Source organism: Convolutriloba macropyga, chromosome 5 (genome assembly GCF_964194025.1).
Source record: "Convolutriloba macropyga chromosome 5, txConMacr16.3, whole genome shotgun sequence".
Lineage (NCBI taxonomy): Eukaryota > Metazoa > Xenacoelomorpha > Acoela > Convolutidae > Convolutriloba > Convolutriloba macropyga.
The window spans coordinates 44,999,958-45,027,733 of NC_134472.1; the positions used below are offsets into that span (position 1 = coordinate 44,999,958).

The window sequence follows — 27,776 nt, forward strand, 5'->3', positions numbered from 1 at the left end:
TAGTTTGTAAGTTATTTCTGAAATTTGTTTCTTTAAGACCTAAGCCGTTACTGCTAACGCAGTTCCAATACAGTTCATCAGGAAGTATGCTCAGAGAATTAGAACTCAAAAAAAGTAATTAGAATTAAAGTCATACTGTCAATGTTTTCCTATTAGCAATATATTCGGGTTACTTTGTCAATATAACATGCAATTGTTTTTCACTTCTAATTTCACTTCCAAACCTCATCAAAATCTGTTGTTTGGGATTTGTATGTAAGCTCTGCACTATAGTTTTTTCTGCTTTTGAAAGTAATTTTTCGGGTATTGTTAAGTGCACCATGTTTACCTGCAAGTATTGCAGGTAAATTTTACTTGACATTTTTTACATTGAAATTTAGTTCTGTCCATCAGTAATGCAATTCAGAAACCATCAGTTTTTGTTCTTATGATTTTTTTTCCGTGCACTCACACAATCAGAGCTCTTTTATGAAACTTGTCACCCAATGATAGGTTACAGACAACGAAATTGAGTTTTGAGCGTCCACATGAGTGTGGAGAATATAAAAATATCAACAGTTAAGCCTGAAGAGATTGGGAGAAAAAATTGCAAAGAAAACAGAATAGATCAGAAATATGTTCTCAGTACTAGCTATACCTTTTTAAAAAATTGGTATTGGGAGGAGTAATTGTTTAGGTCTCGAATTGTGTAATTCTACATGTAAAAAAGACCGAGGCCCCAAAGAGATTTAAGAAAGCTTCCCGGGTCGAATCGAAAGGTTATCTTGCAAGATTTCTGCCATAATCTCGCACGATAATCATTTTTCTGCTAGAATCTTGCAAGATAATTATTTCTCTGTCAGAATCCTCTAATATATCCATTTTTTTTGGTCAAGATCCTACAAGATGAATTGTTTAATCCGAGTAATTCTGACAGCAAGAGATTTGCGCGAAAGCTCTTCTAAAGACCTCTGAAGCTCAAAAAATAGCAAACCGTGAATAATCACATTTTTTGGACGTTGGCAAAAAAAACTTAAGCGTAAGGAGCTGAAACGAATGAAAGGAAGCTGTTTAAGATGCAAAGAACAATATCACATAATTTTTTCATCAGAAAAGGTAATCTAGACGTTTAGTTATGTAAATCTTGATAAAGTTGAAGGAAAATAGTTTTTAATAGGAATTTATTTTGTGTAAACAATTCTCAAAGGCAGATTTTAATTTGTTTTCTTCAGATAATTCATATTTCCCGATTTAAAATCTATTTGAATACATTATTTTTCTTAAAAAACACTCAACTGATTCTTAATCAAACTTCCGCTCAAAATGAAATGTGTTGCATGAATGAGAGCCAATACGAGGACAGCTCAACCGGAACGAATTTACAAGAACCTTGCAAGATAACCATTTTTCCGGCGGATCTTGCAAAATAACCATTTTTCTGCCAGGTTTTGCAATATAACCATTTTTCTACAAGATCTTGCAAGATAGGCAGTTTTTGCAAGATTCTGGCAGAATCTTGCAAGATAACCATCTGGTCTCGACTGGGGTTGTCTCGAACACCTAATCACTTCAGCAATTTCCACGCTTAGATTTCTTAAATTTCACTTGTCCCAAAAAGAGCTAACAAATTGTCAAGCTGGACCACAATGTATTGCTTCTGATGAGGTCAACTACTGAACTCAATACGTCATACAAACTCTATTTCAAAATTTGTTTTGCTAAACAGTTTTTCGCGCACGAAATAGAATGTGGTAGTCAGCGACTCCCGAAAATGCAAGGATTGCTAATAAACGGATTTCGTGGAAAATTCATGCACTTTATCAATTTAACGTCAAGAAGTTGTAATCTACTTTGCACGCAAAATTTTAGCGTTAACACAACTTTTTGTTTAACCAACTCTAAGATACATTTGAATTGAGTCATCAAAGATTGATAAAACTTCAACACTGCTGCTGAAATACTGAACTACATTGGAAGAAATCAAAAAATAATAATTAAAGGAGGAATGAAACAATCAGCTTTTAGATGCGTGCCTGGAAATAATAGAAACAAAAAACCTCTTCACACTCCAGGGTAAATTAAACGCAAACTTCTATTTGGGTTAACATCAGGTTAAGCTTAGAAAACCAAAAAAATCACCTACTACGGAGTAAGAATATCCTGGAATTGAATCTAGTCAAGTTTAGCAGTCAAGAAAAACATGAGACCGTTTGAATAATTACAATTTATCGCATCTGCACTTTTCTTCAAGTTTTATTCTTCAAAAATTTACTGCCCTGTTGTCATCCCAAAAATTTAAATAATCAGAAAACCTTATCTTCTACTCTAAAAGCATGCGTCACTACTTTAATAGTCAATTTCGAACCAGTTTAAAGTTTTTGTAGGCAGTTCTCCAATCATCTGGGATTATTCTTTTCCTTTTCAATAATATAACTTAGAACTGCCTTCAAATTTCTGCTTACATAGATCTAAAAAAACAAAGAAACATTACTTGGTCTTAACAACCCGAGCATTTCAGTACTGAACCTTTTTAAATCTTGAAACTGTATATAGACATTTTTTCACTTCTACAAACTCTGTTCAAGTTAAAATATACACTGATCAGTCTTTTTTCTGAGAAAAAATTGTACGTCTGATTTCATTCCTATTTTGACCTGTCTATAACTGTGATCAACATTATTCTTTAAATTTTGCCTACCTAATACACATTCTGTTTCTAACCTGTTTCAGCTCTGATTTTCAGATTTAAAAACACTCTGTTTTTAACCTGTTTCATCCCTTATTTTGAATTTCCTGCCATGCTTTTTCACTACATACTACATCACACTCCAGGCCTATTCATTTCATACTACATCACACCACATGCATATTCACATTATACTACAACACAAGACAGGCTATTCACATCATACTACATCAGACCACAGGCATATGGTCGAAAGTATATCTGCTGTGGTTATACATTTAACCGAACGCATTCAGCACGCACCAAATTGCACCCAAAACGGAACCTCAGCGCACCCTGAACGCACCACAAACGCACCCCGAACGCGCACGTTTCCCACCGTATGCAGTTTCCAGTATCAGTAACAGTAGCGTTGTACACTCAGTATGCAGTATGCATGTAACTGCTTTAACTGATAACGCGTCCGTATAAAAACGTTTGCATTTCGCATGCTTTTGACAAGCTCAAGAGGTTTCAACATTTTCGAAAGTTTCCTAGAGCTGATTTTACTGTGAAATTACTCTGAACAGTCTGAACACTTGTTCTGTTTTCTTTCACTACATAATGAGCAACTCTTTTGATGTAAATATGCTGTCTCAGTACTGATTTTACAATTCAATATTGAAATAGGCAGGTTGAGTACTGAAATACTCTGGGTGTTCAGCACGGATTGAAAGATACAGATTTAAATTCTGTGCGATTCAAAAGTATTTTAAAGATCGCCGTCAGGTTGATAGCCAAACTGAGCACAACAGGGGAATTACAAGAAAATAGTCATGAACTTATACAACAATATATAGTTGATATATGGTTTCAAATTGAAGTTTATAGTGCTACTCAGTTAGTACTATGATCATAGCCAACAAAAGTGGATTTGTTAAATCTCAGAGTATCCAGAGGGGTAAAATGACTCTTCTTGCAATACAAACGGGTCACCTTTAATCACATAGTAAATTTCTTTTATTTACTGTTAATTCTGTTAATTCAGCCCCTTGAACTCTTCAGGTTCCCTTGTGAAAATCCACAAGAGACTTATGAAGACGCCATTGGTATACTCGGGTGTTGAGAGGGCAGTGGATGTGCCAGAGGGATATGAACCACATGACTCGAATAAAGAGAATGAACTGACCAGATTAAGACAACAGAGAGTTCAGATTGAGGAGAAAAAAGACAGATCAAATGCCAACAGATTTTTGTTCCAATCACCACCAACTGGCAAAAAACGATTCGAGGTTTGTATTTTTTTTCCAGTATCCGAGAATGTTTTATTCCAATTTTAAACATTTTATGTACTCTTGTTAGAAATGGCAAGTCACAACAAAACAAATATTAAATTCAGTTTTTGCAGAATTTCAAGGTATTTTCGCTACAACTCCATTTTAAAATTTCATTGCAATGATATTTTACTCCAATTAAAAATCGCATCATTTACTGATATATAATAACAAAAAACATTTTTAATAACTATTCCATAGAAATTTTAAAAGCTAATTTAAAAGATAATGTTAAAATTGAGTAATTATCTCTGCAGTGATATTTTATATTGACCGAGTTAATTGGTTTCCAGGATTTTTGTAAATAATTTTTGGATTTTTTGTGTATTGATTCGAAATCTTCTTTTACAAATTTGTTTTATAAACGTTTATCAGGTTATAAGAATTCGTTTCAGCTGGAAAAGATTGGTTTTCAATTCTCATCGGAACAAATTTTGTTATTGGTACTCTTTAAAGAAGGAATCAAAATTCTGTTCAAAATCCACAAATATTGCGAAAAAAATCTCAACTATAAGGGCGGCGCAATAATATTTGCTCTATAAAAATCAAAAGAACTGAACTACTTGCCGTCCATTTTGCTGCCCAATACATTATTTACCACATGTGCGGATACAACTTGTATCCAGATAATTTTTTTGACCAAAAAATCATACCGTGGAAGTCTTTAAGAAGAAGGTAACTTACTAGCCCGAAATTGAAACTGAAAATGGACGCTTGTTGATTTAGATGAAATCGTTTTGTTACTACTAACACAAGTTAAATTTATTTCAACGGTAATTTAGGTGGTGAATTTAACTACACAAAATATTTTATTGGCATCGCAGCTTGAGTAACATTTATAGAACTTAAAAGATTTGCATGTCGTTTCTATCGAACCCTAGCCTCGTTTTCTTCAGCTATATGATTTCTGTATAAGTCCAGCAACCACGACCGTTACTGTTATCAACAAAATTTTTCAAAATTTGAGTTGGTTGAACCTAGTTTTTATCGGTTTGGGCTGGAAGGAATCTTCAAATTTCTGATCGCCAGTACACGCAGTTAACATACACTATTCAATCAAAATGTTGATTTGTTCGAAACAACTTGAAGTGAATTAGTTGAATTTATAAGCATAGGCTTAAGGTAGTTGTATAATCTGACCAGTGATGGACAATAATGCACACAATCTAGTTTTGAGAGATTACACGCATGAAGGGGTTAAACAATAAGTTACCGAAAGGCGTTAAAATTCCAATTTGATGGTAGGAAATGAGAAAACAAGAAAAACCAACGACTCGTAACTACTTAGCAATCAACTATAGAATACAGACAAAGAGTTGAAAAAATGTGTTGCAAGAAGATCTTTTAAATGAAAATTGCTTACCTTATTAAATCGTGGAAGTTTTTTAACTTTTCGGTTATATATATATTAAAATATCTTATAAGATGCGGCATATCTTAAAAGATTCTACGTGATAGAGCAAAACCTATAACATGCAGGGTCCGTTTCATGAGATCGTCTAAGATATGCGTCTGATCAAAGGTTCGCCTACATCAATATGGTTAGGCTCAAAACCTTGAAAATTCATTTTGATTTTTTTCACCGATTCCATAAAAGTCAAAGATTAAATTTTTTCTTACTAATAGCTGAGACCTGCCGATACTATTAGCGGCAAAAGTAACCTTATCATCAAATAATTGCAGTTAAAGCTTGGCTAATATTACCCATTTGCATCATTGCTCTTTGATGAAAAAAATGGCATTTAAAATTTTCCAAAACTGCCCTTCCGGGTAACAATCAATGTATTTTAAATGTTTAACCAAAACCTGAAAGAAAGGTAAATTTATTTAACTACCGATCAGATGTGCTGTAGATGCGTAAATAAATGCAAAATATTTTTGTTGATTGTTTTAGTTGGCACAATTTGGTTTCGGATATCGTGATGAACGCTAAATCTTAATCAGTAGTAAACATTGCAAAAACGTTTTTATTACTTGAGAAAGCGGTATAGTTGCATTTGAACCCATTGAATAAACTGATTTTTTGCCATTATTGACGATAGCTATGATAACCAAGTCCATTGTCAGCTCTGCTGAGAGCAACAATAGTGTACGTCTGAAATATTCTGAAATTCTCATTTGAAAAGATTGAAATCTGGTTCACAAAAGTTCCTTCGCTAGTTCTGAAAGATTATTAAATATAGATTAGACTGCTAATTTTGGACGTACCAAGTAATGTATCAATTGAGACGAGACCAGTAGATTCAGTAAGCAAAGAAACTCACGGCAAAATGAACGAAACTCCAACAGTAAAATTCAAAAACCTGACGAGACAACAAGCAGACCAATTGAAAATAATGGCCAAAAAAATTCCAATCTAGAACTAATAATGACAATCTTTATATTGTAGCTGATTTCGGTTCAAAAATATGATATCTACTATAAATTGTGCGCAAAATCTAAGAGAAAGCGGAGGCAAATACGCCAAATACGTCAAATAGCAATACATTGAAATAGCATAAAATTCTGAAAGTTCGCCAAATGCTCCTGATGTTATTGTTTTTAATACTGAAATTTAATACTGTTTTTAATACTGTTTTTATACTGAAATCTACACAATTACCCATCAGAAAGCTCTAAAGAAAGTGTGTTGATCACTTGATCTCCAAAGGAGGAAATGGAAAAACTAAAATTTGAAAGTCTGAAATTTTGCATTGCTAGATCATTTATTGGTTGCCATGATTTCACACATAAATGACAAATAGTGGCAATAACAACAAAAACAGTTACATAGTTTGGAAAAAAAGCCGATAAAAGCTGTTCAAAAATATGTATTGAAAACCGCATTTGCGGGGCTGAAATCCACCCATTAGATTACGAACAGGTGTCAAAAAATGCAGAGCAATTTAAAGAAATCACAAAATCTGCTGCAAAATTTTTCCGGTTAAAATTTTACCTAGGCAATTAACTAAAAACAACATCATTGATCTAAAAAGTATTTTGCTCATTTGTTGACAGGCTAAGTGTACAATCTATTAGTTAGTAAAAATCAATAAGAAAAGAGGAAAGTTGTGTAAGAGCAACATTTGGATTCAAAAATCTTTAGGAAGTATCTTTTTCACTTTCAATTTTAACTCTCCTTGCAAATTAAATTTTTCCGATTAAAATTTTACTGAGGCAATTAACTGAAAATGACATCATATAATTAAAAAGTTTTTTTTTGCTCAGAATTAGTTTGTTGAAGTGTAAAATCTATTAGTTAGTAAAAAACACTAAAAGAAGAAAGTTGAGTAAGAGCATTATTTAGGTCCAAAAATCGTTAGGGAGTGCCTTTTTCACTTTAAATTTTAACTCCACCTGCAAATTCAGCACACTTAGCACATAAAAGCACACTTAGCACATACAGCTTTGCGACTCTACTTAATACTCCTCGGCATTATCTGTTTATCCCGTTTCGAGAGCTCGAAGTCATCGAAAATTTATGTTATTATAACGTATAAAAAGAAAAAGCACAAAGAGAGTGCAAACTCTCTGGATTGCTAAGACGTGTCAAAAACATACTATAGATATAAATTCGAAGAAAACCCTCAGTAGACTGGGGTATTTAGTTTCAAGGTATGAGGGTGCTCCCGACCGACTGCTGAATACACGGCCCGAAGACCATCACGATTTTTATTCTAACTTTTTACAAGATTCAAAGGCGTAAAAAGAAGTTGTTAACACTTGGGAAAGGAGAAAACTGCCCGACAATGCATAGTTGCATTTGCACACATTGAATAAACTGATTTTTTGCCATTATTGACGATAGCTATGATAACCAAGTCCATTGTCAGCTCTGTTGAGAGCAACAATAGTGTACGCCTGAAATATTCTCAAATTCTCATTTGAAAAGATTGAAATCTGGTTCACAAAAGTTCCTTCGCTAGTTCTGAAAGATTATTAAATATAGATTAGACTGCTAATTTTGGACGTACCAAAGTAATGTATCAATTGAGACGAGACCAGTAGAACAAAGAAAATCACGGCAAAATGAACGAAACTCCACAAGTATGCCGGTCCTTTGAATGCAATAGTATAACTGTTCAACTAATGAAAATAATTGCTTCAAATGGATATTAGAAAAATTGTACAAATATTTTGCCACATATTTGACACCTGACGTAACAGCAGGTACAATTAGGCAGCTGACGCAATATGCAGCAGATTTACTTAATTGGTGTGGTAAAATTAGGCATCAATCGACAATTTTCACGCAATAGGGCTGTGATAAAAAGACCGAAATTACGCTTTTGTGTACAGGTATTTCTCCATCAAGAATATGTAAAAGAAACGTTTTTCTTGCAGGATTTGGCAGGGCAACTTTTTAACGAAAACCTGTCAATATTTTGCGAGATAACCCTGTTTCCTCAGCTAGAGATGATACTGAGTCCATATCAAATCAAATTGTTAGAAGCCTCAAATGCTAACAAATTGCAGTGAATGATTTTCATGTTTGTTGTTTCATCAATTTTATGTTGCAGGCAGTGGCAGATTCAGACTTCGAAGTGCTTGACGAGGAGCAAGAGGAGAACCATTCAGATGAAAAAGAAGAAAAAACAAAGTTTGTTACGTCAGCTCCCTTTGATGCTGAAAAATTCGCCGCTTCACAGCTTGATAAATTAGGAAAGGTGAATCCTTTTTAAATCAGCGTAATATTTTCTGAATTAAAACGTAAAAAACAATTTCACTGACAAAAACAAAAAAACGCATCCCGGAATGATTAGAAAACTATTGGTCATGTCAAGAATCTGAAAAAAAAATTGATATCCCGAACGTTAACAAAAAGCTTACTCACACACTCACTCACTGACTCACTCTTTGTCTCTCTCTCTCTCTCTCTCTCTCTCTCTCTCTCTCTCTTTCTCTCTCTCTCTCTCTCTCTCTCTCTTTCTCTCACTCTCTTTCCCTCCTGTCTTCAAATCTCAAACATGTGAACTCCAATAACCACAAGGTTAAGGTTACATGTTGTAATATTATAAATCAAACATACTACATCTTTCCTTTGAATAATTAAATAAAAATTAAGCTTCAGCTTCCGGTTTTTGTGAAATATTTCAAAAAAAAATTTTAAAGCCTTCAATTTTTCGTCCCTTGGAACTCGTCCGTGTATTTCCTGCATCTCTTCTTTTAGATTTTTTTGAAATTTTTACATTGATTTTTCCATTCTAAGAACTTGGAAGTTTATTCAATTTACGAACGAAATTTTTGAAAATTGAATTTTGACTCCATTTTGATTAATATTTTGGCTGAGAGAAAAGTCATCATGACAATTATTTATATTAATTTCAACGTCTTCAGTTATTCTGTTTTATTCGTCAATGTCAGAAAATCTCTTTACTGAAATCTTTGCTGTTTAAAGTTCTGTAGGAAGGATTTTATTTACAAGAAGTAGTTTTGCGCAGAGTCATAGTTGGTTCAAAAAGATCAAATTTTAATGCCTCTAATAATCTGTTTCTTTTTTCTAATAAATGAAGAAGTTGCCAAACTTTGGAAAAAAAGCGCTAAAACCAAATGCGACAAAAAATGATCTAAGCAGATCTTGTTCGAGCCTTTAACGGTTCTTGATTGCGTAACAAATAAATTATTTTTATGACTAATTCTTTTTTACTGATAACGTTATTCAGGTATTTTTGTTATGTCAATTCTCTACCAAGAATAACACCTAAATACTTGAACTCATCTACTGGTTTCAATGAATGACTTTTAACTCAAATGACAGTTGCTAACTTTTCATTTTTGAAGACCGTTATTTCTGTTTCGCCATACTGTAGAATTAACTTAATTTGTTTCAAACATTGCTCTGTTTTCAACGAAGTTTTTTTCACCATTTGCGGTTAAAAACTGTTCAATTTTCATGACATAGTTTTGCAGTGTCATCTTCAAATTCTAAAGCATTCGAACTTTTACCTATCTCCTTTAGACTTATATTTGCCCTGTCTGATTCAACTATTTCGTTTCCAACACAGTTTATTAAGTTTCAGAAACAATTTTTAAAAGAACCTTGGGTGTCCTTCGTAACCATTTTTTTATGTAAAAAATGTCCAAGGATTTTGAGTTAAAGGCTTCAGCCAAATACAAAAAAAAGATTGTGGACTTTATCTTTTTCTTCAACGTAATAATTTTATTTCTATTTCCTCTGTGTGGGCAATTATTGTATCAAAAAACGATTTCTGTTTTTGGAAACCAAATCGGCTTTTGTCAATTATTAAATTAATATCTAAATGTTCTGTCACTTCTTCAAGAAAATGTCTTTCAAATTTCTTTGCTAATGTTGATGTAACCGAAATTGGTCAATATTTTTCAGGATTAATTCTCTCGCCCTCCTGATAAAGAGGAGTTACCTATGCTTCTTTCAAAGTATCAGAGATTATGTTTGTGTTCATAAACACTTTAGGAGCAAAGTGTAACTTGATTTCAGAGAAAAACTTATAACCTTACAATGCACAGGAAGGTATAAACCTTGGTGCAAATGATTTTTCTGCTGGCTGTCTGTCAATAAATGTATACTTATTTTCTGGTGACCGGCCTGAATCTCAATTCAGTTCCCTTCAAATTGAATGAACGCATCTTAGGAGCGATTTTTTTGACATTGGAAATTTCAAGACGCGCAAACCATTTATTCAAACAGTTAGCAATACTTTTTTCATGTCTAATTATGTTTTGGTCCTCTTGCCGCTTTACTTTTTCCGGTTTTTAGTTAAATAGTTGTTGATAAAATACCAATGCTTTTTTGAAGTTGGCAGGTTCTCGAAAAAATTGTCGCGTATAACCGTCAGTTGCTTTACTTTATTTTCTATTTACACTGTTTCTCAGTACTTTGTAGCTGTTAAGGAGCTCCTGATTAGGAACTCTTTTTCATTCATTTAACACGCGGTGCTTTTCATTGATGCAGCTGTTTTGATGCCCACTTTTTGTGCTCATTTTTTGTTTTCAGTTCGATAATTTTCAAAAATGCTTAAAATTTTAACAATTTGGAAAAATTTCATTGAATCTGAGAAAAATACCCTTCCCTCCGATTTTTGATATCTTTTTGATAAGTATTCCAAAGCAAAATCACGGTGATTTTTAGTTCTTGTGTATCGTCTGTTATTTTGTCATAGACATAATGTCTGTTCATTGCTGTTTACGCTAATTTCAATGTTAATTGATATACAATAGTGAAATGATCATTGTTAGGTACTGGCTCTAATATATCAGTTTCGCAAGATCGATTTTTAGAAATAAAGCAGTAAACGTTTAAGGAAATTATTTCTCCTTCTGCTCAAGTTGCATTTTTTGTGTTCACGTACTGTGAAGTCCATTATTTGCAATAACGTTGTTTACTAATTGTTTCCAAGCTTCTTTGAGAACATTTATGTTGTAATCGCCAAAAGATTAGACTGTCTGTGCTAGAATGAAGATCTGAGGTTTCCGCTGACGTTTCATCCAGATAGAATCTTGCGAGGTTTACTTTTGAACGTTGCGTCTTCATCTTGAAAGCTATGAATAGATTTTCCTTCAGAGGCTCAGATACTTGTATCCATAATGATTCAATCTCTTCATCTTGCAAGCTATGAAGAGATTTTCCGTCGGAGGCTCAGATACTTGTATCCAAAGTTATTCAAAAAAAATCTCCGGCTCCTGGTAATCAAGTCAGTTCAAATTTTTGTTTAAAAAGGCCGGGAATTTATATGCCTACACCGCTTCCTCTTTCAAATTTAGTTAATGATGGTATCAGCTGTTGAAAACAAACGATGATTATTACATTAAAAAAAACAAGCTGCTGGAATAGTGTTGATTTTGATTATTCAAGTTTCGGTAAAGGCTAGGAGAGCTTCTAAAATTAATGTACCAGAATTTATAAGCTTTTTATCTCCATTTCCTTTGTTTGGAGCAATGGTCTGTTTTTGCAAAGTTTTCTATATGAGTTGGGCCATGGTTTGTTTCAATATCCCCACATTTATGCAGAATAATTGCTATAACGTGTAATAAATGCGTAATATTGATGAGATCGAACTCTAGTGAACACAAATTATTTAAATATATCTAACAAAAAATAAAATTTGTATTTATTTAAGATTTGGGTGACTATTTGAAAAATATCATTTTCCACCGTAAAAACCATAATATACTGTTAAAATCACAAACAAAACCAAAATTTTGTTTCAGAGAAACTTTTGGAGTCTCTATTAAAGAATTATGTCACCCAAAAACCAGAGTTAGTTTGAACTACTGAAGTTTTTCCGTCCTCCATTGAATGCTAAAAAATTAGGACGCACTTTTCTCAACGATATATCGTTTGATGATGAGTTATAGCCATTTTCGTTGTTTTCGCAATGTTGTAGCAAATATTTTGAATTCTCCGCATATTTGGGTGCATACCATCTTGTCTTATATCGTTTGACTCAAGACCATAATTGAGAACCATAATTTTGTTAGGCATTCACTAATTAAGTCAGTCATTTTCACAGCTGCCTTTTCTCATCAGTACCCTCGTCCAAAGCATTATTTCCAGATAATGAAAAAATGAGGCTTCCAGTTTCTGTTAAATTGGAGTCCAAAATAGGGGTCCAAAATGTCATTAACATCACCTATATTTGCCGAAGGGTTTGAATGTATAGCAGTTTCACTACTTGTATTAACTACTTATATTTCTAAGTGCTGTCTGAAATGACAAGATGTTCGGTAAATCGTGGTACAAACTTCGGAAACAAATGTCTGTTTTTGGCTTAAATTTGTTTGGTTTTTTGTCTTTGTTGCCATCAACAATATTTGTCGACATTTTCTCGTTTTGTCCTATCAACAAATCATTTCCTGACATTGCTTGATCATATAGGATTTTACTGCGGTCTAGAGCAGTTTGAAGTTCTCTGTCCGCTTGCATATTTTCCTCCTTGTCATTGGTTGGTTCTGTTATTTCTTCCTGTTTCGAGTTATTAGTATACAGTGACACTTTTTCGTTCTATTGAAATTTTAAAATTTCTTGAACAAGTTTTTATTTTCTTTGCTCCATTTTGCCGGGACAACCGCTTCCTTTTGCGGCTGGATGCACTAGGCTTGGCTTTCATATAGTGGCACTTTTTTGAAGAAAATGGTGAAAAAAAACAACAGGAAATTTGGACCTAGAAAAATCCTACAAATAATTAATTCTTGTGCTGGAAAACCGCCGTAAAAACCAAAATTTACTATTAAAATCCCAAACAAAACCAAAATATTCTTTCAGAGAAACTTTTGACGTTTCTATTAAAGAATTATGTCATCCAAAAACCACAGTTCGTTTGGACTATTGACGTTTTTCCCGTCCTCCATTGAATGCTTAAAAATTAGGACGCACTTTTCTCAACGATATGTCGTTTGATGATTAGTTATAGCCATTTTTGTTGTTTTCGCAAAGTTTTAGCAAATTTTTTTATTTCTATACATATTTGGGCGCATACCATCTTGTCTGATATCGCTTGCCTCATGACCATAATTGAGGGCGTATACATTTGGACCAATATTTGTCAACATTTTCTCGTTTTGGCCTCTCAACAAAATGAATTCCTGACATTGCTTGATCACATAAGATTTTAGTGCGGTCTAAAGCAGTTTGAAGTTCTCTGTCTGCTTGCTTTTTTCCTCTATGTCTTTGGTTGATTCTGTTATTTCTTCCTGTTTCGATTTATTAGTATCCAGTGATAATTTTTCGTTCTATTGAAGTTTTAAAATTTCTTCTACGAGTTTTTCTTTTCTTTGTTCCATTTTGCTGGGACAACCGCTTCCTTTTTGCGGCTGGATGCCTTGGGCTTGGCTCTAATAAACTAATGGCATTTTTGGAAAAAATTGTGAAAAAAAATAACACAAAACTTCGACCTAGAAAAAACCAACAAATATTTAATTGTTATGCTGGAAAACGTTTGATTGACTCCAGCAAAGATATGGATTGCCCGATACATTGATGAATGAATATCTTCTGGTTAAAGCAAAAAAACTGGAAAAAGAAAGAAAATTTAATACGACGATCAGGAGCTGTCTTCAGAAAGAAAAAACTGAAAATTTATTTGTGAAATTTCCATGCAGCTGACTCTCTCTCTCTCTCTCTCTTTCTCTCTCTTTTTCTCTCAAAAATTCATTCTACTTTCTTTCATTCCTCTTTCATTCCTTTTATCTACTGCAAAACCACTCACTTTTCTCCCCATTTGCCTTTTCGGCGTCATCAAAATAACAACTGAAATGATTTCCAAAGACTGAGAACGAACTGTTTGAGAAAGTGAGGATTAGATACAGACTTATGAAAAGACAATTCTGGACCAAAATATACTATAAAAAGACCGTACTCGACTCATTTGAGCTATGAAAAAACTTTACCTGGACTTTTTGACACGCTGGACTTTAGCTCCACAGAGATTTTTAACAAAAGACTTTAGCTCGACCCAAAAGTCTACGAAAGAGTAAAGCCCGACTCAAAAGTTGTTCGAAAGCTCGACCCAAAATAAGGGCTGGATTTTAGCTCGACCTAATGTTTGCAAAATAGAATCGAACCTACTTTTATATTTTGTGAAGCTGAAGTGAAGCATCTTTAATTCACACCCTTGTTTTCTTACGCCCTTGTTTTTGAGAGAGTGCAATTTAATGTGGAAGGATAAAAGATTATACTCTTTTTTCCACACTTATTCTGATTATCAATTTTTTTACACATTAGAGTACCATTACTGGGATCACAAAACCACCTTCAAGTAGACTTCAAATTATTTGAACTTCAATGACTGATCACCGTCACTTCTGTTTTCCGGCTATATTGTTGTCATTTTCAAACGAAAACTAGTTGTATTTATTGAATTTTTAGGCCAAATTTTAACACCAGATATTGAACAAATCACCAGCATGATTTCCAAATAAATTGAACAGTCCAAAAATATTTTCTTCTGAGCCAGGCAAGGTTTTAAAAATGAAGTTGGATTAATAAACCCGGGTCGAGGTTTTTGGGTAAATTGTTGTACGAAATGCGGTGCTTGCGATGAATGCGGTGAAAATAAATATTTCACCGCATTTCACCGCATTTCTTACAAAAATTCACCGCAAAATTCGCCGAATTTCTTACAAAAACTCACAGCATGGACTTTTGTGGCAAATTAATTTAAGCAATGCGTTGAAAGTGGTTAATGCGGTGAAACAAAGTAACTCACCACATTTCACCGCTTTTCCTACAAAAATTCACGGCGAAATTCGCCGCATTACTTACAAAACTTCACCGCCTGTGCTTTCCAACGTTTAATCAATCTGATTTAAATTCACAAGAAATAACAAGAAGTAAGTGACAGTTGGCGCAGTGGAATAAGCAGTTAAAGGCATGCAGGAGGTCAGAGGTGCAATCCCGTGTGGGGACTATTCTTTTTTGTAAGAATACTGAGAACGCGGTGAGAATAAATAATTAACCGCTAATCACCGCATTCACCGAAAAAAGGTGTAAAAAATACGCGGTGAAAATCAATTTTTTCTCCGCATTTCACCGCATTTCTTACGACAATGCACCGCCAAACCTCGACCCGGGAAGTCAAAAAATGCTAAGCACTCAACCCCATTAGAGAAATTTTAACACAACTTAACACGTACGGCTATTGGTCCAATGCTGATCCCTTTCAGTTAAGCAGAAACCACCAAATTTAATCTTATCTTTTGCTGTCAAAAATAGCAGACGGTTGACTCTTAGTCTCTTGAGCCAAGTAAGAATTTGAATAAGAATTTGTGATCGTCAATTGTTTATGAATAACTAGGAGAGGAGCAGCTCTGCAGGACAATTTTGTTTGAAGAACTCTAAATGTGTAATTCGGCTCTGAATTTTGTTCAGTACGAAGATTCCAATGAATTGGTATACAACATAACATTGTTTTAATAGCTTGTAAAGGTTTGGACGCATTTGTTAATAAAATCGTAAAAACAATGCAATCGATAAAAAAAAATTTTCACACAAACAGTCATTTTCAATAGACTTTGAATACCGCGTAATTATAAAGATACTCATAGTTTATTTAATGTGCAAAATTTGTGACACAAATAAATTTCAACATTTTTGTAGAATGCGCAGATTTATTTAGTCGTCGAAGCTTAAAAAATAAGTTCTGAGTTATTTTTAGCCTCTCCAGATGACCAAACTCTATGATGTAAATACCAATTTTTGAAATTATTTTTCAATTTGTGAGACAATGTGACGCCCGGATTTATTTGCAATAGCAGCAAAATCAATTTTAATGCAAACATTGCAATAAGGGAAAACAATTTATTTTTCAGTTGTGCGTAATTTGATTATTCAGGCTCCATAAAATTCAGGGATTAAAAAATGTTCCTTTGCAAGTCACAGATGGTGGCACTCTTCTAATTATATTGCAAATGAATAGCTATTATAATCTATCTTGGGACCAAGAATTTGTTTGATTTTGCCTTTAATTTTAATTTTGACTGAAAAAGCATTGGGTTGCTATTATTCTTTAACTTGAAAATCAACTCGGAAACTGTTTCTGCCGGCATATTTAGCGTACCTTTTTTTTTATGCGTTAACTTTTTTAAGTTATTCAAAAGCTGTTACAAATAAACTAAAAAATAATTTGTTAACTACGAAGAAAAAATCTTTTAAAAATGTACTCAATGTTTAATGATAGATTTCAGCAAAAACGTGTGCAGCAAAATTTTATCATGAAAGTCACTTCAACTCTCAAAAGACAATTCAATTGTCGATTTGAAGTAAGGGATGTATTTGCTCTATTATAATCATTAATATTAAATGCATACGCACAGAATTAGACATGTTAAGTTTTGCTGAGTTGCTCAATCTTAAAAAAATGATCAACAACTTTTGAAGATCAAACAGACCTATTTCCAGTAAATCCAAAACGGAAACAAATAAGTAAGACAACAAGACAGTGGGATTTAGAGATGTCAATATAAGAAATGTTTGACCAATCAAATAAACTCCCTATCATATAACCTCGCTTTTAAAAAAATGTGGATTTTTAAATCATACAAAACATTCATGCAAAATCCAATGCTGAATTGCAGTGCGAATTGACAGAAAGGTATTAAGAAAATGGGTTGAATGATAGATTGTAAAACGACATGCTATTAAGACATGCGGGGTTAAACGAATTGGGTTAAAAAGAGGTAAAATTCAAATTTGTTTGGTCCTCTACAATGATAATTATTATGTATTAGAAACCCAATCCACAACTTAATTTAAAAATTAAGAAATTTCAAGCTGAGCTTATCAAGAAATTTTTAGGTGAAGCGAATTCGGAGAAACAAATTTACTGAAATGAAACAACTAATTTTATTAAGAAAAATCATTATCTTGTTTCTTCACTTTGACTCAGGCAACTATTAATAGACGTAAGTTATCTCATGTTTAACTTTCCCAATTCTGTCTCGTTCCTATATGGTCAGGAGGCCTCCGGAAAAAGATTTTTTTTGGGGTAATTTCCACTTAACTAGCCATATTTGGTCAGATTTAGAAATCTCACCATAAATCATGGTACTGTAAAGAGATTCCTATCCTGATTTTTCCTATTGACAATGGTTTTTTATACGGGCTGTTTTTGCATTTTGTTACATCTCATAAATTTAAATACCCATCATGATTTAGTAAACAACTTTCTCCTGTAAATTTCCTTCCTGATCTGTAAAACTCACTCTTGAAAAGAGCATTTTTTAAAATTAGTTGAAGCGCTTTTTTTCCACCTGCAAATTATCATACCCCAGAAGGTTATAGTCCCAGCAGTTGGTTAAGTCATTAGAAAAACTAGAAGGCAGAACCAATGGGATTTTTGACAGTCAAAATTTTTCTGACCGAGATTCATTCGATGATTGTTTTGCTCAGACAAATCAAAGGAACAAAAGAGACAGTCCAAAGGTTGACCTACACAGAAAAGGGGCGGTTTATTTCAATCTGGAGCGAGCGGTGTCATTACAAAAAACACAGGAGCAACCCGGTGAGTGCGAGCGATTGCCCAGTGGAGCAAACAACGACGTGAAGAATACCAACAAAATGAGTCAGTACATAAAAGAAATCAGTCTGGAATTAGCGACAGCTAAATCATGAGAGGTGCCAAAGGCCACTAACTCTCAAAGCAAGAGACTACATTGTAGTGAAACGTGATTGTGTGGGAGATCAACGAACTGGAGACGGATCAAAGGATGGGAACCTTGATGGTACAATTGGCTCCACTTTGATTTTTTCAAGTTCTTGATAGAAGCTCTGGCAACGCTTTGAAAAGGACAAAAAATAGTCTCGGAGACAATCTCTAATGTTTGGTTCTCAATGGTAGGCCAATATTTTCTAAAGCTTTGTCCTACAGGAGAACTTCGCCACTAAGCAAATCTCAAAGAGTTTGAAAATGTCTGCAGAAATTCCATGAGTACACAATACAAATAGGCGATACAAGGAACATGAAAGTTCAGTGGCACCCGCAGTAAATGCAGGTGGTCAAATTGAGTGAAACGGTGCAATCTTGAAGAACAAGGGCAAATGGAGATGACACGCAAAAGGCACACAGAACGAAACAGACGTGAATAAGGGGCATTATGTCCAAAATTGACCAAATCAGATGATAAATTCCTGGTGGTTCTTATACAGTGGATGGCAGGAGGCATGCTAGTGTACAGTGGTTGTCAAAATCACGTAAGGACAAACAGTTTTGCTTTCTTGGACCTTATTCCCAATCAGTTGCTCCCTCTATAGTGTTAGAATAATTTGTTCGAATATCAGCAAACCCTCGAGCTCAGGCGTCTGCGAAAAAGAACTCAAGAACATTTTTTGTGTGACTGGCTTTCAAAATCTCTATCTCTCTCTAGATGTGCGAAATGATATAGATTCATTCCCAAGTAATGAATCAGCTGCTTGAAACTCAATATGGGAACTGGTTAAACTAAAACAGGCCATTAGTTTGTTTCATTGAAGCGTGCTAAAGTTCACGACGATATACAACATCTTTAAACCAGAGCGGGCAAAGAAGTTGCACAAACAACTTGGTTATTTAAGCCAAACGGATAAGACCAGTAATGCACCAGAATGGGATAATTCAATGAAGTGTTCGTTTAATGGCCATTAGGCACAATTAAAAGCACTCCAATTTCATGACTGGCAGACACCTAAGCGTACTCATAGATGGAGAAAATATTTATCAATGTGACAGGAACTTTCGGCAAAGGGTCGCTGTTGCAGATCTTTTTCTGGACTGTTTTGGGAGACATATAGAAGAAATTTGCTATTGTTTACTTGCATTAGGCAACGAGTGAAGTAGTGTGGGGACTGGCAATGTGGAGCTGAGACATGAAAATGTAAAGGAGTTTTATGAGCAGTTCAAGACGTACTATTTACATGCGGGCATTCTACAAGAAACGATCAAATAAGAGACGCCGTATAAGAAGTGTTTAGGTTTGGGGTTCAAGTGTACGTTTTTGGAGATGAAAAAAAGGCTGGCTCAATCACACGGGACTTTTCAAGATGAACAGAGGAGCAGGATTTTTTAACTCAGTCAGGATTAAACACTCGGTTGTAAAACAAAGACAAAGAAGATATCAAGTAGAGATGAAGAGAGAGATTCGAAAACTAATTGTTCAAAAAAGAGTTTTGTTAATTTGGTTGGACAATCTTCATGAACAGGAGAGTTGGTGACGCAAACATGTTTGATCCAAACCCAAACCAAGTAATGGCGTTCTAGATTTGATCATCTAGGAGTCTGAAGTGGGCTCAATTCTTGACAAAATGGAGTCAACTAAACTAATAAATGTTGGCACAGAAAATAAAAAAGCTGACAATCATATGATGGTATTTAGTAACATAGCAGGAAATCGAGATGCGACTCATTTACTGCATTAAAAGCGGAGTGTTTTCACGCCGATACCGTATAACCTCATCAAAAACCCACATTGAAGAGAGAGAGAGAGAGAGAGAGAGAGAGAGAGAGAGATGTAAGAAGTTCAACTGAAAGAATCGAGCGAAGAATCCACGATCACGATACGATGGTACTCACTAGCAGATAGTGATTTAGCTGATTTATAACCAAAAAGGGCTGGATTTCACCGAGGAGTTGAGAAGCGAGAAGACGGAACTGAGCCCAGAAGAGTGGACACGAGCAAGAGATGTTTCATAGTTTTATAAAAAAAAACACATCCGCTTGTGACTGATGGTAACTAAATGGACCCCGGATTGGTCTATGACACCAGGCAAAGGAAAGAGTGCTGCCAATGGGAACCGACAGCGTATAACGATGTCAAGATCCGGCAAGACATTAAAAATTGGCACCTTGTGTGACCACCCAGTCTGGGACGTCCTTTAGGGACTATGGGTTTAAAAGTTAAAAATTGGGCCCAAGTTGTCAATTTCACATTTCAAAAGCTCAAAATGTGGCCAGCAAATTAAAAAAGGAGGATTGAGAGAACAGCTTTGGAACTTTTGCTTAATCAGGTGAGCCAGATTCATTCAGGAAATATACTACCTTTTTACGTGAAGCAAAGCCATGTCACGACCGCATTTACGTCAGGACGACTTTCCCATGCTGGCCTTTCGGAGAAGAAATTCGCCTGGAACGACTTCAAGAAAATGTGACACGACAAAAAATATTGGGAGGTACTGTATGACTTATTATTAAATAAATTTATAGTGAAAAGCAGGCAGCTATCAACTGATCAAAGGATTTGACGAAATTTCTTCTGAGATGGGGATTCAAGTGAGAAAAAAGACACCAGCAAAGAAACAAGGGTCACAAATGAAAATTGGTCTCGTTAACGAAATCACTGTGAAATCGTGAAAAAAATGGCAATGATCACCGACGCCAAAATATGCTTGAATTTTGTTCCTACGAAAAGACAGAGGCAGAATTGACTGAATACTGAGCCCATAAAAAAGGTAGGAGATAATGTCACAGTGAACCAGGAGTGCTTAGAGAGAACATAGAGTGCTTAGAGAGAACATAGAGACGATGCTTGACGGTTTTCAAATGAGGTGTTGCAAACCCTAAAGAAATTCAGCCTACCTAAACATAAAATTTCAGACAGCACAGAAAAGAAACTTTTTCCCGGCAAGACAGAGGCGACCATTATTTTGTGCACAAACAAAAATGCATCCGAAAACCAACAGCGGCAGCATCTAAAACGACCACTAAGTTATCAGCAAGTCTAGATGCAATTGAAATCGAATTAAAATAAAAATGCTATTTTTACTTTACTGCGTGAAAGTAACGCAGACCGGTCTGGGGAGCTAAACGACACGAAATATAAAACGGGCTTCTAATTTAATTCATTCTCAAAAGCATTGAAGCAGCCCTCAGCTGTTGTGCAAAAAATCTGGCCATAATACCTATATAGCCGTCAGTGGTTGAATACCAAGCAGCAGTTCAGGAAGCACAGTACCTGCAACATTTTCGAGAGGATTTTAACATTCAACATAATCACCCAATAACATTTGGTGAGGAAAACAAGAGCTTTAAGAAGCTCTGTCAAAACCAAATCGTGTAGGACACGAGCAAACACTTGAAGACGGATGTTCACTTCACCCGCAAAAAATAATAGATGGGACAATTTTCATTCACTTAGCATCAGATTGCAGCGGACATCTTTACGAAATCATAACCCGTCATCCTATATTGAAAGAAGTCGTAAAGTTCAACTTACTAAAATAATGTAAAGCGCAGTTGATTCAATTTAACAAATTCATTGAAATTAACCGAACTAAATTTAGCCAAGAAGATCGATATCTTGCTCATGCACTTTGATTTTGATAATTATTAACACGTGTAAGTTATCTGAGGTTGAACTTTCCCGTTTCCATCATTAAGTGCTTATATGGTTGGGATACCCCCGAAAAAAAATTATTCCGATAGTTTCAAAAATTCAATTGTCACCTTGACATTTTCATTAGTTCTCCCCTGTAAGTCAATTAATTCTTCAGTAAAAATCATTTTATTATTCTGTTATTCTTGATAACTCCGTTTTTCAAACTCAGTTAATAATACTTGTGTTCCGTCGGCTAAAGCTCATAACCCAAGAGCATGCCTTACGTTTGTTTTGGGTTTAGGGGAATGACAGTGACGACGACTCATTTGTTGATCTGGAGGAGGAATATTTGAGGAGGAAACAGATAGTTGAGATGAAGAGGAATCAAATGAAAAGACTAGAGGAGACCACCTTCGGGTAATTGCAAATCAATCTTTAAAATTGAGTTAAAAATAAACGCATACCATATGCCAACAAGGCAATTCTGGCGTCACTGTGGGTGAATTTCATCAGATCTTTTTCTTTCACAAGATCTTTCTCTACACAAGTATATTAAAATTGTAAATATATCGTTTAAAATACTTGTCACAAAAATAAAAAGCACATCAAAATTTAATATTAATGCGCTTAGTCTCAACGTGCTTTGTTTAAACTCTGTTCAGCCCAGAATTTTAGTGAAGAGGGATCATTAATTCGCCAAAAATTCGAATATCTAATGAGGTAGTCCGGCAGGTAGGCAAATGATTCCGAATCTCAAAACGCCAGCTCCTTCAAAATTTTTTGATCAGATCTTTATTCAAATCACCCAATTAAGAGGGGAGTTGACGGAAATCATTAAGGCACTATAAGGTAAGCAAATTAGCTAAGAAGAAAGAATAGGACGCCATAAAACAATTAATGTAAAATGATTTTGAATTAGAACCATGATGCTTACGACTAGTTTTTCTATCATAAAGCGCGCTGGTCTAAATCTAATTTTCGATTAGACTATTTGGCTCAATTTGGCTGATATTCATTTATTTCCATAGTTCCAAATTTGTTCGAAAACTGAAGAGGTAATAGAACAAAACTTTAGAAAAAATTTTAAAAAAAAAACAGATGAACTGCGCAATCAAAAAATTTCAAAATTCAGAAGTTTGTCGGGTAAAACTCTTTTGGTGGTCATAACGTCAGTATCTTTTAAAGGTTTATGTCAGCATCAAAAGTGGAGCCTAATCAAGAGATAAGACCCCGAGAGTTTCTGCATGGTTATTCAGTTCTGCCAGAGAATTACACAGGAAAGGTAGCTCTCAATCTAATATATGGAAATCATGACAAAGTACCACAAGAAGCCAGAATACGCAACGCAAAGCATCAACTGTATGTCTCAGTCACGCATTTATTCGACTTTTCACGTTATGAAATTCTGAACAAAAAGAAACCTCGAATTGCGTTTCTACTCCGACCATACGACAAAGCCTATCTGTACCCAAAAGGAGCTAACAAGTACAGAGAAGTGGAACTGGACCGTCGCTCTGGTGCCATTTCTGGATCCAACAACTACTTGACATTCGAAATGTCACCAGAAACATTAATTAAGCGCTGCTTACTCATCCGGGTCAAAGCCTACAAAGGAAAAGTACCCAGTGATTTCCTAGGCAAGTTACCCAATTTTCCCAAGTTTCGAAACATATCCCAATGCCAATGGAGCATCAAATCTGCATCACCAATATTAAAAAATTGACAAATTGAGCCATTATTCGCTCTTCGTTAAATTGTATTAAAACAATGACCAACCAATCATTGAGCTGAGAAATAATAATAGTAAAGACTGCTTTGAAAACAACAAGTCTAATTTTTTAAAAGAAATAAGTTTGATTTTACATTCAACTTTCTTTATTATGGTAACGATTTGCACCTGCTATCAGATATCTGCAGTTTTGCAATGTGTTTTTTCTGTGCCGTTACTTTTTCCGTTCTGTAATGAGAGTACAAAAGAGGAAAAAGATCGCCATACCAAATCTTTAAGAAAAATCACTCTCTGAAGATTGCAAAATTGCATTCATCTTGTAAGATCATGCACAATAACTACTGAACCTTCAACTTAGCCACTTTTCTGAACACTCTCAAGATAGATCACGATATTGCAAATGCGATGTTTCTCAGGAATTTTTCAGAATAGTAAAAACTGAAAATCAGACTGCAGCACTTTAGTTGCCGAGTTGTTAGGTAATATTTAACAGGACTGAAATTTTTTGTTCATAAAAACTTACATTAATCAACACAATTGAAATAAGCAAAACTATTTGAAAATGAAGTTTTTAACAAAAAAAAACATTCAAGATGCGTTGCTACCCAAGTCCTGAAAGGAATATTTCAAACCATTTCAACTACTTTTGCGTTTAACTCTTTAATTAAATGGTCTCTTTTCACTGTAAGTTAGCGATTATAAATTTAATATAAGTAAAGTTCCTTTTCTTAATGAAAATATCATAGTGGAATTCTGGAATACCAGCAATTATATCGCACAAAATTTTTGCATCAAATGAAAAATGATGCACTGGCGAAAAACTAATGAAAACAGATTAAAAAAAGAAAAACATTGTTAATTCCTTTGAGTATGAACTATAAAATACAGAACATAGTTTAAAGGCAATGTAGTGTTAAGAAGTATAAATGAAACAAACGTCACATATTGTGAAAGTTTAAAATTGTATTAAACTTACAATGTGCTAAAATATCGACAAATTAAGAGAGATGAATTATAATTGAGAAAAATTTTTAAAAATGCTAATTCTACAATTAACATTTTCGAGAAAAGAGAATATTTTTAAAAATGCTAATCCTCAAATTAACATTTCATAGAAGACTAAAAGCCGCCCTAAAACTAAATCAAATTAAGATTGAACTTGAAAGATTTGAGATTAGAATTCAATTCAGAAACCGTTGGGTCTTTTAGAAACTCATTCCAGAAATGATTTTTTATTGTAGTTTTGAGAGCCCGCTTTTTAGGGATATTCCGCCTCAAGGTGAGAGGCAAATCGTTATACCAGTCAATTGCCTTTTTGGAAAAACAGTTTTGCATTATATTTGTTTTTTGGTTTGCTCCAAATGACAGCTTGTTTGTACGGTCATTCATTTTAGCACTTAGGGTGGCTAACTTGAGTTCATCGAAAGCTGGTAGATCCGCTTTTAGAAGCTTTATAAAATATATAATAACCCGATACTTTATGAGGTATTCTACTGGTAAGATTTTGTGTTTGACCTTGAGATCAGTGGTCCTGTCAAATTTGGTTCTATTGAAACATGCCTTTATTCCCCAGTTCAATTGTTTATTTAGAGTAACTCGAAGTGATTTTTTAAGACCTGAGAAAAGAACAATTGGGTAATGCAGATGACTTAAAACAAGAGCGTTCAGTAAAGCAGATCTAGTTTTTTCAGGCAATATTTTTTTGATGCAGTAAATGACCTTTATGCCAACAGCCATTTTTCTTAGTATATTCTCTATTTCTTCATCGAAAGAAAGATTACAGTCAATATGAACTCCCAAGTATTTCACAATTTTTTTCTCGAGAACTGTACATTCGTTAACAACTATTTCTTCGATTTTGTTTCTTTTAGGGGCTCCAAAAATTATGAATTCGGTTTTGCTTTCATTTACATTTAACTCATTTTTCCTGAAAAAGAGAATGAGTTTAGCAATACTTTTTTCAAGATGTAACTTTGATTCAGAAATTGTTTTTCCACTGCAAAAGATAAAAGTATCATCAGCGTACTGGATTATATTAGAATTCACATCAGTATATTAGAATTCACATCAGTATATTAGAATTCACATCAGTATATTAGAATTCACATCAGTATATTAGAATTCACATCAGTATATTAGAATTCACATCAGTATATTAGAATTCACATCAGTATATTAGAATTCACATCAGTATATTACAACAATGTACTGATGTGAGTATATTACAACAATATACTGATGTGAACAAGATTTCTACAGATCTCGATCTGTAGATATCTTCATCTTGCGAACTTTTGCATTCTCTTAAGAGATTTTAGAGGTCAGTATACAGTTTCATGCACCAAAGATCAACCAACCATTAACCACCAGGGACTGATCAAAGTGACAAAAAGAACAGCGAAATGCTAGAGAAAAGTAAGGCAAGAAAACTCTTAGTTGAAACAAAAAAATTAATATTCTCAAACTTTTCAATCAGCCAGCGCGTATTTGGCGGTAGAGTATCCGCGCCCTGGATTATGTTTTTCGTAGTCATTAATAATATTCTTGGTCTTATACTCTGTAATTTCAGTGTTTTTTTTGCTCTGGTCAGTTAAATTGCAATTGAAGACATCTTTTGTTTTTTATTAACATACTTTTATTACCATGTTAGTACTCTCGCAAAACTCCAACAACTTACTTTATTTGCTATTAACGAACAGACTATAATGAATAATCATGCTAGCGAATGAACTGAGGGTCTCGAATCGAATTATTGTCCATTCTTAACATTAAACTGATGATTGGATTCTTCTGGTCATAGCTAAATCTAGTTTAGTTGGGCATAATGATAAGTTTTATCATGTTCAAATACTGTTTGAGCACGTTCAATCAATGTGCTTAATAAATTATCCTCTCTCGCCATTCAGTGAGACTGACTTAATTGTTGTAAAAACATCAATTTCAGGCCATAACAACAATAGCATCAATTTTCTGTCGTTATCAGCACTCTCTTACCAGTTTTTCGTCGTTTTGTCCAGTCTTGTCAAGTATTGAGTTAATTCACTCATCCCATCAACCAGCTTTGGAAAAAAAACTAAAGAAACACCTAATTTTTGATAGGGAATAAACCCCTACGGAAACAAACCCCCACGCACAGAAACCCCCATGGAAATAAACCCCCACGGAAATAAACCACTATTTGATTGCACGTTTGGCCATGCCTCGCTGGCCATGGTCATGCCTTAGCGGCCTTGGGACTTGATATGAAACTATCACAACCGAACAAATTATTACGACCGAAATTCAATTTTAAAATGGGTGTTTATTTCCATGGGGGTTTATTTCCTATCTAAAATTTGGTGGTTTTTTCCGTATTTCTTTGCTAGACCCCCCTATAAGCCACTTATGAGGCAACTAAAGTACAAAATGGCTACTTTCTACCTCGAGAAAAATGAAATTAAATAAACGTGGCAGGTTTAACCTAATTGAAATCTTTCGTATTCAGGACAAATCAAATTTGACTTCGCGTGCTACGACAAAGCAGCCGTTGAGATTGTGGACAAAGAGGCCTATTTGTATGGCAAGTTCAAAGAAGTGGGAACTGTTGACATTGAGATGTTCTACAAAATACAACAGGGGTGTCTCACAATCACACTACATTCTGCTACTATACTCCCCTCACAGGAAAACCCAGGTATAAAAAACAACATTGCAGCTCGGAACGAAGACCAACAATAACAACTGAGATAAGCACATTAATTGATTTCATTCCACAAAAGACATGCTTACGGTAGTTGGCGATAAATTCCTGGGTAACTATTAATTTCAGTGACTTTTAACTGATTCTGTTAATGAAAAATGAAAATGAAAAATGAAAAATTAAGAAAAAAGTTAGTCGACAATTTGTTTCTGCATTTCTTCTTACCTGAAACTGGCAATTTCTTACCTCTTTTTGAACAATGAGCACATCAGATCATATCATCGAATAGGCGCGTCCGGAAAAAAGATTTATTTCTATCCAGTGTCAATAAAAACAATTACATTCCAATTATGAATTTTTAAGTAGTTTTTGGGCAAAAATTTAAAAGCTTTTGATGGCTTTGAGCAATAAATTATGGTTATAGTTAGGAATCAAATCAACTATCGGGAATTAAATTTCCATAAGTATTTGTTTTTGCTCTATACCGATAAGATGACCTCCTGAATTTGAATTTTTGGTTATTAATTTACGCTTAAAATTTGAAAAAAAAGTGATCTGTTAAATTTTTTCAGTTAGAAACAAAAGTGAACTAGAGACTATTTGTCGGGAAAACTTTTTTTAAAACATAACAAATCAAGTTTTAATTTCGCA

The 27,776-nt window shown here is 34.3% G+C and overlaps 1 protein-coding gene across 1 annotated transcript in view; it reads left to right on the forward strand.

Moving 5' to 3' along the window:
* The window catches only part of LOC142340383 (uncharacterized), a 48,742-nt gene that overhangs the window by 8,024 nt on the left and 12,942 nt on the right, over positions 1 to 27,776 (forward strand). The window contains exons 3-7 of the mRNA XM_075390960.1: positions 3,710 to 3,936; positions 8,478 to 8,624; positions 22,019 to 22,134; positions 22,903 to 23,354; positions 26,931 to 27,119. Coding sequence (XP_075247075.1) covers positions 3,710 to 3,936; positions 8,478 to 8,624; positions 22,019 to 22,134; positions 22,903 to 23,354; positions 26,931 to 27,119 — 1,131 coding nt within the window. The remainder of the gene's footprint in view (positions 1 to 3,709; positions 3,937 to 8,477; positions 8,625 to 22,018; positions 22,135 to 22,902; positions 23,355 to 26,930; positions 27,120 to 27,776) is intronic.